We start from the raw sequence: 14,737 nt of genomic DNA on the forward strand, positions 1-14,737 counted from the left end.
AGAGGAAGGAGATATGGGGATATATATATATATATATATATATATATATATATATATATATATATGTATGGCTGATTCACTTTGTTATAAAACAGAAACTAACACACCATTGTAGAGCAATTATACTCCAATAAAGATGTTAAAAAAAAAAGTTGTGATAGAAAACACACAGTGGGTTTTGCTACAATATCTACTTGACGTCATTTCACTAAATGTTTAAAAGTTTACTCTATTTAAAGCCATTTTAATATATGAGGTTTCTTCTGAAAATATTTCAAGTTTTCCAAATATATTAAAGAGATGTTTACCTCTCTCCCAAGATAATTTCATGCAGTTAGGCCTTAAAAAACGTTATATATGACATTATACTATAAACACTAACACATACAAGGACATACCTAAGGAGTGAATGTTGATACTGGCTTTTCATTTTCTACAAAATAATTTTCTTTGAAGAACTTATATCTTTGAGAAAGTTAAAAGCTTGAATGTATATAGGGCTAAAGCAGGTAACAGAAATATGTAAGTTGGAGTAAGAATGCTGCCAGGCAAAACTATGGAAAATGTACAATCTGTTGTCATCTTAGGAGCGCACATTCACTTAGAAGCATTAAAAAAATAAAAAAGAAAGAAAACACCATGACAGGTCTGATTCTTCTTGCTTTGATCAACATTTTATAACTTCTGATTTAGAAAGTCTTGTTAGATCTCATTTACTACCTCAACTGCCATTCTTACACAAAAGCCGGAGAAAGTTCTGACTGTAGAAGATAAAAAAATCAATACAAAAATACCTTAATTTTATATATAAAAAAGTAGAAAGGAAAGAATAATTTGATAGCACAACTAGAATAATTCATGCTCTGTTGGCATTTTTATATCTACAAATATGATTTTTTGTAAATATGATTAATTAAAAGCACATATGAAGTAAATCACTACCACACATCTGTAGAAATGCTTCACTTTTTGTATTTGCTAGTTTTGTTTGGTTTTATTTTTCACTGACGGTTAAGAGACTGTGTGCTTTTCATTTCATTTTCTCAACATATATACCTCAACGATAGCTCGACTATACTTTTTCCCTTCTGACCAGACTCTTTTGACCCAGCAAAGAAGAAAGAAGTACAAATTTCTGAATGTTTTTCATACGCAAAAATGGCAACTTCATAGAATTCAAAATGCTTTCAGGTATTAGCTTTCATTTGCTAAGCCAAACCGTAAGTTTATTCTAGCCATGAGCTGGAAAGGTCCTCAGAGCCTTTTTATAACCAAAGCTTCAGAGTTCCTGCTACTTGCCCAAGAGCATGTGGTGTTTAGAAGATGAGTCCTAGGTCTCCTCTCTCAGTTCAGTGCTGTATCTGCAAATCTGTGGCTTTCCCACTTTTTCAAATGCATCTGCCATAAGAAATGTGTTTTCTATTGTGACCCATTGCACTCTTTGTACATATAACAGCAACGAAGTTTTCATGAGGTATTACTATCCTTCTAACGTGTAATATGTAATACTCTGATATTTTCAGTGCCTACATATAATATAATAGAATTAAAACAATTAATAATTCCCCTTTCTGAAATCCACAAAGAAGAGAAAGTCCCTTAAGAATACTTAAAATGAAGCTTTCCCAATTATGGTCCCTTTCAGATGTGACTCTGTGATAAATTGATTTTCCATGTTCTAGATCGGGGTAGACAAACTATAGCCTGCATCCTGTTTTTGTCAATAAAGTTTCATTGGATGCAGTCATGCTCTTTCATACACATATTGTCTATGTCTGCTTTCATGCTACAATGGTAGAGTTGAATAATTGTGAGAGATTTTATGCTCACAAAGCTTGAAATAATTACTATCTGGCCCTTTAGAGGAAAAGTTTTCCATCCCCTGTTCTGGACAATGAATTAGAACCAGAAAGGAGCCATTTTACAACCAAAGCTCCTATGAAAATGTAGAGTAATAATTATCCCTCATACAAGCTTTATAATATTCTCATACATATTACTTGATTTTATTTTTATAAAAACCTAGCCATATAATTGGTGCTTTACAGGTATGGTGACATCTAAAGATGTTCAGTCAGGCTTCAGAGTCCAATTTTATAGTCTCGTCTGTTTTCTGCATATAACCTGGGCCTGGCACTGTGGGTTAGCTCTACTGGTTACAAGGGAAGCTCTCTTAACTGACCTTATCTAATCACTTTCAGGATTAATTAATGTTCTCCATTCCCTTTGTAATACTCACTGACTGTTGACAGAACAAAGTAGACCCTAGGCTACCTTCTGAGACACCCAGGTACTTCTGTTATCCTTGTGGTGACATGTACTTAGTGACAGGCTGTTAAATGAATGCCCATTGTACTTATTATTGTGATAGTATAATTAAATTATATGTATGTTAACTAATGAAATACGAATGCAAAAGAAGAAAATGCATTTATAAAAATAGTTATTGTTCTTAGGAAAAGTATATTAAAAGCTTTGGAAAAACTCAAGTAAAATGTCAGTAGAGATAGGTTGCTAAAAAATATGTTGTAAGAAATTAGAGTGCAAACATTTTTTTAAAATCCATCTATACTTAGGTGGTTGGCCCTTAGGTTTTTGTTTTATCTTTAAGAAATTGAAATAGACTATACATTTTTGTGTAGTTTATGTAAGAAAGAAAAATTGAAACACATTCAAACTAAAAGGTCTTGGTCTTAAATCAAATGTTTGGTGAATAAATGTGCATTTATATTTTAAGTGTTAAAAAAAAGTCTTATCTGGAAAATGGATGTTCCCTTCTGCTAACAGAAAGAGTTGCATGCTTAGAGACTTCAAAAGGTTTGAAAACTTATTGGTAGGACCTACACCAAGATTGAGCTCTTCCTACTTTCTGTCCAGTGCTCTTTCTGCCATTCTACTGGAGATGCCTTCACTATCTACTATGCCCATAAGAATAAATATGGCATTCCCTTCTATTATAAATGGATGAATTGTCCAAGTGAATTAACACATTTACATTTAGGGAAAGAATACTTTCAAATTTCACAAATATCACTTTATCAAACATCATCATTTCTGAATAATGGATTTTTGCCAGTATCTGGAGAGTCCAGTTCTCAGTCTGAACAAAACATTTTTTTCTAGTCATTATTAATGCTACAATGTTTTCATGTTTTTAGAGAAACACTTAACATGCTAAATTGATATTTTGTTTTATCAACTATTTCTTGAAATTTACAACCTCAAACATCTTGTTTAACTGACTTTGTGACTGTATGACACCATAACCTAGCTGAAAATTTAATTGCAATAAGCGATTATTGACTGGCATCCATCAGCCTGTTTTTACAATTCTATTTTTTCTGCTTGCATATCGCCAGAATTTTGGAACCTCTGAAAATTCAACATCCCAATTTTCACGTACACATAAATCTTAAATTGGAAGGAGTGCTATAATCATAAATTGAGGATGCCAGTCAGTATCATGAAAGCATTTGGTACTACCGCTAAATTTGCAAATATCGGTGTCATACAGAAAAATCCACTAAATACTGATAAGAAATAATTTACTTATTTCCTATAGCTCAATAGGACAAGGGTTAGTAACAACGTCGATGCTTAATAACTATCAGCCTTGAATAGATATTAAAAAATGAGACCAGCAGTAGCCTAATCTTTACCACAGCTGCTTAGTTTCCTAGTCTTTGGTTCTCCCCTCCCCCTCTCCCTCCCACCCATTTTGGGGGGGGATTGAAACCATAACATTATTAATAAATGATTGGTGAACTCACGGATCATTAGACTTTGGAATAAGAGTGCCAAGCTCCTTGATTCGGTAATTAATATTATACCTTCTTCTTCTTTCAACTATTAAAAAAGAAATATTATTGATTATCTCATTAAAGCATAATTCATTTTTGGTCAGCTGTAAACTTTCTTAACAATCTTGAAAAACAATGAGCAAAAAAGTTTCATTCAGTGAAAAGGGTACTTTTCAAAAATAAAAAATTCAAACACATTTTATTCTAAAAGTAAAAATAACAATATTAGAATTGTGAGTCTATTATTCACAACTATTTTAAAACATTTTCTCTCAAAAACAACATTTTTATCATTCTTTGAAATGCAATAATATTCGCTCATACTGATATATATATATATATATATATATATATATATATATATTTATATTCTCTCCTTTCTCATACACGCCACTGAAAGGCTAACACAAAGTTTGCTACATGGTACGTATGTGTGCCCAAATAGACTATGACCTCTTTGAGGGCAGGGACCATTTCTTTTGTATCTCCAGAGGCCTTGGCATGTAAAAGGTGCTAAATAAATGTACGTTGATTAGACTATAAATATAGTTTTCTAATTTAACAACTTTCAATAATACATAGAGCAGTGATTCTTAAACTCTGGCATGCATCAGACACAACTGGAGGGATAGTTAAAATAAATTTGTACCCCGCACCTAGAGATTCTGATTTTAGTAGGACTGGGTTGGGACCCAATAATTTGCATTTCTAACAAGTTCCCAGGTGATGCCGATGCTGCTTGTCTAGGGCCCATACTTCGAGAACTACTGATATAGGTTTTTATTCAGAGACTGTTTTCTCTGTTTGCATTTCTATGCATCCACTGCTTATGGAAATTTTGTGCATCTAGTAAATGTTCAATAAATGTCAAATATACAAATAAGCAGAGTTTTCTATGTTGACCCTTACCTAAGAGCAGTCTTATAGAGCACAGAGTAGTCCTATATTCCCAGTGCTCTATATTCCCAGTATCAGGAAGCACAACTTATGCATAATACTGTTTAAGTAGCTAACATTTTTAAAGCTTTTTAGGGAAATGAAGGAAGTAAAATGTCATGAAGAGGAAGAAAACTATATGTCAAAAACATTAAACCATACGTGCTTCAAAAATAAGATCTGTTACTAGAAACAAGGAAAGTCATGAAAAAAATATCAACTGTCTTGGTGAACCTACTCTACAAAGCAATTTACCATGAATGAACTTGACCTTCAAAAATAATACATTGGGATTCCTCTGAAATTAGGATATAATTGATTCTTGGGAGAGTTTATTTTCCCTCTTTACCAATCCTGTTTTCCTATGCATGTGATTCCAAAAACTGACACCATATAAAAAACTGAAAAGAAAATAAACAAGGATAATGCTGATAGAAATACATTTATATTTTACAGTGAGAATTTATTAGTAAGTCTATGTTCACACATACTCACTCCTATATTATAAAACAGACTTTTAAATATAAGATGAAGAGCAGCTAGGAAGGATGTTCACAGTTTTATCTCAAAATAGGAGACTGGTTTAGTCCTATAATGGTTTATCAAAATCTATTATTTAGATGCACCTTATGTAAAATATCAGAAATTCCTACCCAGCTCTTCTTAGATTGTGCCCAGTAAAACTTTTAATGGCTAATTATGATGAGAAGTTTGGTTCCTCAATGTTTTCATCTCCAGTACTAGTTGTCTGTAAAGGAGTCAAGTTTTAAGAAATTACTAAACTATTTCATGCTTCAGGTGATTTCACTCTTCACCAAGTTTTTGATATATTCACTCATTCCTGTCCTTAGATCCAAGCAAAAGGGGCCTCTCTTCTCAGACTCCATACTGATGAGGAGTCCCCTTTGCCTTTTCTTACCATACCCATCCACACTGAGCAAGGCAGCCACAGGACAAAGGGATCCCCCTTCTAAACTACATTCCAGGTAATTTGCAACAGGAATATCTTCCCAAACACCCTGAGCCTGTTCAGGCTGCTTCCCAGGTCCATCCTCTTGAGGGAGGATCAGGACACCAAGTTGCTTACCCTAGTCCCAAGATGCAGACAAGGGGCAGCTGTTTGCAGAGATATGTATAGAACTTGAATATACAGAATGAGGGGTTCCCACTCGTGTTTGAGTCCACTTGCAGCATAGAAATGCAAGTGGCCTCTAGGGGGTAGAGAGAGAAGTGAGATGGGCTGCTGGCTAAAGGCTGGCATTGCCCCACCCTGACATTCCTATTCAGAATTCCAAGGATCTGAGAATTCTTATTTCACACCTGGCCTTCCAATCTTTAGGAAGGATAGAACATACTTAATTTAGCATTTCTAGCTTGAGTTATAGCTTTTAAGTATTTAGACATCTGGTAAGTGGGACTTTATTTGTCCTCCAGCCATGATCCTCAAAAATGTTAAGGGATATCCTAGATTCATATTTAAAATGTGATATTAATTTTTTGTAACATTGATATCTCCAAAAAGGAAGATCACTAAGAGAATCCAAATTAGAAAACTCTTTGATAATGGTCATACGAGGCACCTATCATACTTTACATTAAATGACCTGTTATTTAAAGTGCAAACATAGAGGAGAGAAGAAAGGAGCAAGGAAGGTAATAGTTAGCAGGCTTAAAACTAAGAGAGAACCTTTAGCTCCTCGTTGTATTATTAATTCCTTCTGGCAACAACTAGCTCTGTCTTTCAGGTTCTACTGACACTTATCTTCTCTGCCACTAAGTGATCAGAATCAAATGATTTCCCTCTCAATAATTACTCTAAGGACTGTTATAACCACAGGTCAGCTCTCTCCTCAGTCACACAGTCAACCTACTCTGTGACGTAGGCAGATGCTTCATGAACAGATATATGCAGGTTTCACAGGTACATGTAGAATCAATTTCAACTAACCACATGTAAGCAAATTCCTGGTTTGTTTTAGAGCTTTAAAGTTTTTATTTACTTCTATTCTATTCTATTTTTTTCTCATTTTTTGATTTGGCTCCCAGAACAAAAAAGCTTCACACTCAATTAGTCAAGCTCACTTAAGACAGTTAAGCATTTGAGACATAACAAAGCACTCTAAAGCTCAACTTGCCCCTCATCAACTTCCCTGGACTGCATTTACCCATCTCATGTGACCCATTATCAGAGTCAAATTGACCCCCAGGAAGGCATAAGAGGCCCCTTTTTTGGCAGCAGCAGTGGAATTCAGCAGTACAACATAAGCAGTACTTTCAGATAACTTATCATTAGGAAGGGAGGAGCAGATTGACACAGAAAGATAAGAACCTGGAGTCACATTTCTTGCTATTTAAATGGTGTACATTTTCTAAAGTCACTTTTATCTCTTTAAACCTTGGAGTCAATGAGTCACAACTGAGTTCAGACATAACTCAATGCTCACATGCAGTCTTCTTGAGAGAGAGAGAATGATCAAGGAGAGAACTTGAGATGCTGAACTTCATAAAAATGCCTAGATTTTCTGAGAGTTCACATTGTTTAAATTTGTTTAAATTTCCCAACATAGCTCTACCAGTGAGCATGTACACTTACTTTTGGTCATCTGACCTCAAAATATTTATGGGGCAACAATAAAACATCACACATTTTAACCTTCTGCATTTCCTCTTGCATTAATTAATTTTGTTTCGAAAAAAGGAAAATATACTCACTGAGGTTGTGGTTGTCCTTTTTTTGTCTCTCTTTTGCCAAAGCTCGAGTATCAGTTTCTGATCGAAAGGAAGACAATTGAAACAGTACTTATTTCTACCTTACAATCCTTCCAGTCAACATAATTCAGAAATACTAGTGAAAATACAATATTACTTGCTCCAAGTGGTAAAAAATATATAGATAGATAGATAGATAGATAGATAGATATAGATATATATATATATAGATATAGAAAATATTCAGAAATTTGGAACAGAGTGCTCTTTAGTAAGAAGGCACTGACAAAACCTATGGGCTTTGAGCAGTAAAATCTGGATTTGTGTTCTGGCCCTCCATTTAATAGCCTTGTGAACTGTTACCTAAGTTCTCTGTCTCAGGCTTCTTATCTGTAAAACTGATATAATACTTACCTGATAATCACTGTGATGATTAAAATAGGTACAGCACACAGAAAATATTAAACTGCTTAATCATTTTTATTAGTATTGTTCTCAGAATTTTAAGATTGTTCAAAATTATTACAACCTAAATTTTTTATAAAAAATTATGATTTCTACATCCCAAGAATTGGAACTAACTACATTTCTCAGATATACCTATTGGACAACTCCATACTTTCAGTAAGTGACACTTCATGTGCTATGTAGTTGTGAGCATTTGTGATAGTCAGTCTCCAATATGGCCCACGATGATTCTCACTCATGATATTCACACCTTTGTTGGTGCCCTTCCACACTGAAACCAATAGAATTTTGTGGGAATGATTAGTGTGGCTTCCCAGACTACATCATAAAAGACATTTTCAGCTTCCCACTTTGGTGTCCTTTGAATTGCTAGTTGTCATGTCATGTGGACACCTGAGCAGCCCTGTGGAGAGGTCAACGTGGTAAAGAACCAAGGCCACTTGCCAACAAGCAGCACTGACTTGGAAGACCTGTGAGTGAACCACCTTGGGAGTGCATCCTCTAGCCCATCAAGTGGCAAATGTCTGTACCTCTGGCCAACATCTTGACTGCAACCTTATGAGAGACTCTGAGCCAAAACCAGTTTTACAGGTCACCCCCGGAATTTCCGAAGCATAGGGTTTGTGTGACATAATAAATGTTTATTATTTCAAGCTGTTAAATTTTGAGTACTTTGTTATACAGCAATAGATAATTAATACAATGTTCTTTGAATTATTCTAGTTTTAAAATAGAAATACATTTATTTAAATTTAGTTAAGGCTACATTCATTAATTTTAGTCTAAATAATTTGAATGCATAGATATTTTTGAGTTGTTGGTTAGACTCCAAGAATGGATATATTGCATTTATTAAAAATGTTTATATTAACTGTATAAAAATACTTAAAGACCAGTGTTTGAGCTCCAAACTAAAAATTTGTTATAGAAATTTCGACTGAGTTTTATTTTATTCTTATGGAGAAACTAACACTGGTCTTGTAAGTCATGAAATCCTTATTTTGATCCACTTCTGCTTCTAATCAGCTGTATGACTTTGGGAAAATAACTCCTCTGACTCTTGATTCCCACATCAACATATTGGAGGAACCTGACAGTGCCCCTATAATTCCTTTGAGTTGTAACAATTTTGAGATTTACTATTGAAAACTGAGGGTTTTTTACCCACATGAGAAAGTTAAATGTGAATCATGAAATCCATAAAACAAGCTAAAAAGGGGAAAATCTAATTTTCTTTAATCTATTAATCTGTTCTTTTGCAACCATGTTAATAAATTGCATCTATTCAATATCAAAATGAACCTATGTTAAGTGAAGAACTTAGTCAAACTGTCATATACATATGAATAGAAGTTATGTGTATATTCACCCAATTCCTAAAATAATTAATTAATTCAATTGAACTGTAAGTTATGTTAACTTGCTGTTTGCTTGTCATAGAGGAAAAAAGATGGATTTACTCTCTAAATGTCTCCCATTTTAACTAACTATTTTAATAATATTTTTTAAATCCTCTTTAGCTTGGAAATATATGTCACTCATGTCTTATGTAGTTGATTTTTAAAAAGGATAAAACTATAAAAGCAATGTTACCTGTAATTTCTCTTTTCATTGGTAGACTACTTGGACAAGAAGCACTTGTAAGGCCCATATTAACTGGTGAAATTCCCTGCTCACCACTATACACATCCAAAATACTTCCAGAAAGCTTTAGAGGAAAAAGGAAGAAAAGATCAATCAAATCTTCATTGGATATTGACGAAGTATTTAGATGTTCATTTTAAATTTACCACTTTATTAATAGTAATTTGTAATATATAGAATTTTAATTTTAAACAAAAGTGAATATGGCTTAACTTTGTAAAATCATTGTGGCATGCTTATGGATAAGCTATGTTGAAAAAAGCTATTTGTATTTAAGCAAAAGGAGAAATTAGTTCACTCACGAAGAAAAATTTTGATTAATATTTACAAAGTTATGGGAATTTGATCCAGCACATTACCTGGTTATAAATGAAAAAGATTAAAAATATCATTTTTGACAAAAATCAATATACATATTAGCAAAGCTGGAAAGTTCATTGCATATCATAAATTAGGTATAATGGTTGAACATTTTGGAAGCCTTCTTAATACCATCAGTGCTACCAGCAACTCACAGTCAAGAGGTGTTCTACACTGTTAATTAAGTGAAAAACTTTCTTTCCTTCCTGGAAGGCATACTTTTCTCGCTGTACACTTAATGTTCTAGATTATTATAAATATCCTAGCTGGTAACCAAAAGCAGTGTAAAACTGCTTTTGCCTCTAGTGGATATAGGATATGTCTAATTATAGCAACACTGCAATTCTTAAAGTGCTTCTTGGGAACAATTTTTCAGAAAGCTAAGATACTTTATACACAATTTAAAATCATACCAATTTGTTAGTTAAAATGTACTTATTGATTTGATCTCCCAAGAAAAAAATTTAAATAATATTTGTTACTCAAGTTAATATTCATTATTCCAGAACAAGCTACATTTAAAATATAAGATTTGAATGTTTAAAATATTTCCATTCTAAGTATCTTTATTTCATTTCTGGAAAGTCAACCAAGAGCTGAATAAGTAGTATCTTTTTTCTTTCCTAAAGAACTAAAAATAATACAATTAACCAAGCAAAGCTATAACCAGATTATTATGGAGACTCTAACATCTTAGTCCCACTTTTTGTAAAACTCCAGTTCAAACTGAGGGAAATTTTTTAATACTTATAAAATCAGACTGAAAATAAATGTGAAGAAAGACCAAAATTAGTTTCTGACATAATAATTTATTAAACTATATAATAATATTGTATATTTCTTAGGGAAAAAATCATTGAAAATACAGTGGAAATCAGGCTAATATTTAAGTGTATGTGCATATAAATAAGGACATTATAGATTGCATATGGTATTCTGATGTATGTTTTCATATATTGGTTCTTCTCATTATTTACTCTATTTGGACTCCTCATCTTTATTTTATATAAATTCATTGTTTTAAAATGTATTTTTGTTTCTTGGACCTTAGAAGGGAGCACCTTAAGTGGGATATTTATTCCTTCTCAATTCCCTCATCTGAAAAATAGGGACAGGGACAAAGTTGACCAAATTGGATAGATGATGAGTATTAGTATCAGTACAACATAATTAGGAAGAAATCCTAAAAGCAGATGTTTCCCTAACATGTGAGTCATTTAGTTATATTGGTAAAATTTAAAAGTTTCCAAAATCTTTTTTTGAAAACCCTGTTGGTTATAAGTTGGGGCATCAACAATCTGAATTGTACATTTCCACTGTGCCTTTGAGAAACATAATGGACATGCTGAACAAAAAGACAGGGAATGAGGGAGAAGGAAGGGGGAAAGAACTAGGAAAAGGGCACTTTTCTCTGAAGAGTTTGAATTCCGATGGATTTCAATGCATCAGTGGCAAATAGCAGAAATGTTTGAGAAGAAAAGGAGACATATTACATATACACTGCAACAATAAAGTGATAGATTCCTAACTATAGCATCTCACTGGGTCCATATTACCTCGTCAGACTGTACCCAACGCATTTTTCCTTAGAAATGGGTCTGGAATTTTGAAAATAAATCTAATCCTGCTTAACTGTGGGTATATTACATCCTATCCTGACCTTGGTTATTGTCAATTTATGCCCTGAAGCACAATGATTAATATCCTATTTAATTTTATGCTGTAGGTACTACTCTATTTCATGTAAATGGCTAATCACTTTTTGAATATCATTAAACAATTGGTTTCAATTTCAAAGTATGTAATACATCTCACATAATCTAAAGAGCCTTTTCTCCATTAAAAGATATAAGGGTACAGTGTTAGTGAAAATTTAAAGATTACATAGACATTGGAAAAGGCTTACAAAGCAAAATTATAACTACTTTTTTTAAAGGTCTAAGTTACTTAGGTATTAAGGTCTAAGTCTTGGCTTTATTTTATAGAGTAGTAGGCAACTGGATAGATATTTTATGAAGACGTATTTATTATTCTGGTTAAAACAAAGGTTACTGTTTCAGAAAAGCAAAATCATTGACATAACAATAGGGAAATATTATTATTAGAAATAAACTCAAAAATTTTAAAGACATCTAATAAAGAATTTATTATAAAATATTTTCAACAAGGTAAAACATACTCCTCAAGACATTTCTTCTTCCCAGTAGAAAAAAGTGAACTCCTGATCTAAGAAGTTGCTTTGAAGTGAGAAGTGATTGACAGTGGTTCCTGATGTCCAAGATTCTCTACCCTAGATTTTAGTCACATCTCATTACTAAGATCATAGAGACTTAAGTGGACTGAGCCCTGGCCTTACCACACATAACACTACTTTTCAGAGTAGCCAATATTCCCTAAAGAAAATTAGCTCACAGGTCAACATATCAAAACGTTAGAGGAAAATGACTATTTTAAAAGTTTAAACAATATGGAGTGTTAGAAATAACATCAAAAGGAAAAATTTTAGAAATAAAAAGTAAAAGATCACATGAAACCAAGTTTTTTAAATTGACCTAGTGTACATTCTAAAAGAAATAAAGATACTTGTAATATCTTTATAATATAAAATAACTTGTAATAATTTATAATATAAAATAATAACAAGAAAGCATAAAATGGCTGAAGTGATGAAGCAGAAATAGGAGCCATGAAAATATAATACTTGAACAAAAGAAAACTATGGAAAAACAGCATAATGCATACACTTAGAAAGAAATAAAGGAATTACCAAATTAAAGTAATCTCTCAGGAGGGTGATGAAAAGAACCAAGAAACAAAACATACGAAAGAAAATCTAACTAGTATGTAGGATAGAATTATTAGAACTAAAATACAGACAGGTATTAGGACTCTCAGAGAGAAAGAATAAATAAAACTGGAAGGAAGAATACATTTTAAGAAATAATGGAGATGCATTTCCTAGAATTAACTCTAAATAAAAGACCAAAAATTCTTTTATTCTATCTCAGCTTATTTTATCATTGTTTTATTTTGATTTAAAAATCAAAGGGCCTATAGAATATCAAAGAAGAAAAACCTACACCCAGACACATTATAGTGAAATTTAAGAGTATACAATGACAAAGAGAAAGATCGAAAAGCCTAAAGAAAAAAAAAGAGAAGATTATGCTCAAAGGAACAAGAATCTGATTAACATAAAATTTTTCAATAGAAAAATGGATGAAAGAAGAAAGTGAATCAGTATTTTTCAAATGTTTAAAGAAAAGGACTTAAAATACAGAGTTTTATATCCAGCCCAAATATCATCCACATATGAGGTCATGATGAAAAATATTCTTAGAGGTATAAAATGCTTAAGAATATTTACCCTCAAAGACTAACACTGAAAACAGTTTTGGATGAAGTAAATATGATATAATAAAATATGTCATAAAAAATAATCAAATATCTTGGTAAAGTGGTTGTAGTCTAAAAAAGAAGAAGGGAATCAAAATCAAAGATAAAATGAAATGTATAACCATACAACTCACTATTAAAGTGTAGATAATATCAGTATGATTGGATTGGAGTAGTAAAAAAGCCAGTGGATGTGAAAGTGGTAAAAAAAAGTACGAAAGAAAAACATATTAAAATATAGGACTCACTTAAATAATAAAATAAGATGAGAGAAACAGATGAAAATATATCAATAAGAACAATCAGTGTAAATAGGTCAAACTCCTCAGCTAAAAGGTTGACAGTTTGGCTAAAAAGACAGTATTTAGATCTATGTAGCTTACAAGAGACACTGCTACGTTGCAAAAGGACACAAAAGATTGAAAGTTAAAAGATGGGAAAAGATATATCCAGCAAATTATAACCATAGGAAACCAGTGAACTACATTAATATCAGAGAAAATAGGCTTTAAAATTAGAAAAATTAGGGCTAGAGAGAGTCACTATCTAATAATAAAGAATTCAATTCTCCAAAAAGGCACAGCAATTATGAGCCGTCTTGTACCTAATAGAAAAACCTCAAAATATGAAACAAAATATTTGTAACTACAAGGAGAAATTAATAAATCCATCAACATATTGGGAGATTTCAACACATTTCTCCCTGTTTTTTGAAAAGTCAAGTAGACAAAAATAATCGGTAATGTTCTAGATGTGAACAATAAAAGTAAAGTCTTGGCCTAGTACATGTATATAGTTCCACATCTACAAATTAGAGGACACACAGTTTTCCAAGTACGTAAGGAACGTACATAAATATTGATCAGGTACTCAGAAAAAATACTAAAACCAACTCCCCCCCCAAAAAAAAAACTTCAAACATTTCACAGAGTCCTTGATTTCCTATATATTTAGAAATTCTTAAGTGACTCAAGAGTAAAGACCAAATCTTAATGTAATTTAAAAACAAATGAAAGATACTGAAAACTCACATAAAGAAACTTCTGGAATATGGCAAAGTAATGCTTTGAAGGAAATTTATACCCTTAAATATGAGAAAAAATAGATAAAAATTTGAAATTTGATAAACTAAGTAAATTTCTCAAAAGTTAGAAGAATAACCAAATAAACCCAAAGCAAGTAGAACAGATAGTAATATAAGATCATAAATCAGTGAAAAACAAAACAATGCAAAAGACAAGTTTTGTTTTGTTTTTTCAGTTAACAAACTTGACATGCCTCTTACAAGACTGATTAAAAAGAATGAAGACTAAACAAATGATATCTTAAATGAAAGGAGGATATAACCACAGTACAAGTTGAAATTTATAAGTTTTTTTCCTCAAGGATCAGGAACAGACAAGACTGGGATACCACCCACTTTC

The 14,737-nt window shown here is 32.3% G+C and overlaps 1 protein-coding gene across 2 annotated transcripts in view; it reads right to left on the bottom strand.

Moving 5' to 3' along the window:
* The window catches only part of TFEC (transcription factor EC), a 663,356-nt gene that overhangs the window by 3,889 nt on the left and 644,730 nt on the right, over positions 1-14,737 (bottom strand). For both annotated transcript variants that reach the window (XM_081243616.1, XM_081243615.1), the window contains 3 exons: positions 9,507-9,621; positions 7,449-7,505; positions 3,771-3,846 (listed from right to left, as the gene is read on the bottom strand). In XM_081243616.1, coding sequence (XP_081099742.1) covers positions 3,771-3,846; positions 7,449-7,505; positions 9,507-9,621 — 248 coding nt within the window. The remainder of the gene's footprint in view (positions 1-3,770; positions 3,847-7,448; positions 7,506-9,506; positions 9,622-14,737) is intronic.

Source organism: Mesoplodon bidens (assembly GCF_964165515.1).
Source record: "Mesoplodon bidens genome assembly, chromosome: 9".
Lineage (NCBI taxonomy): Eukaryota > Metazoa > Chordata > Mammalia > Artiodactyla > Ziphiidae > Mesoplodon > Mesoplodon bidens.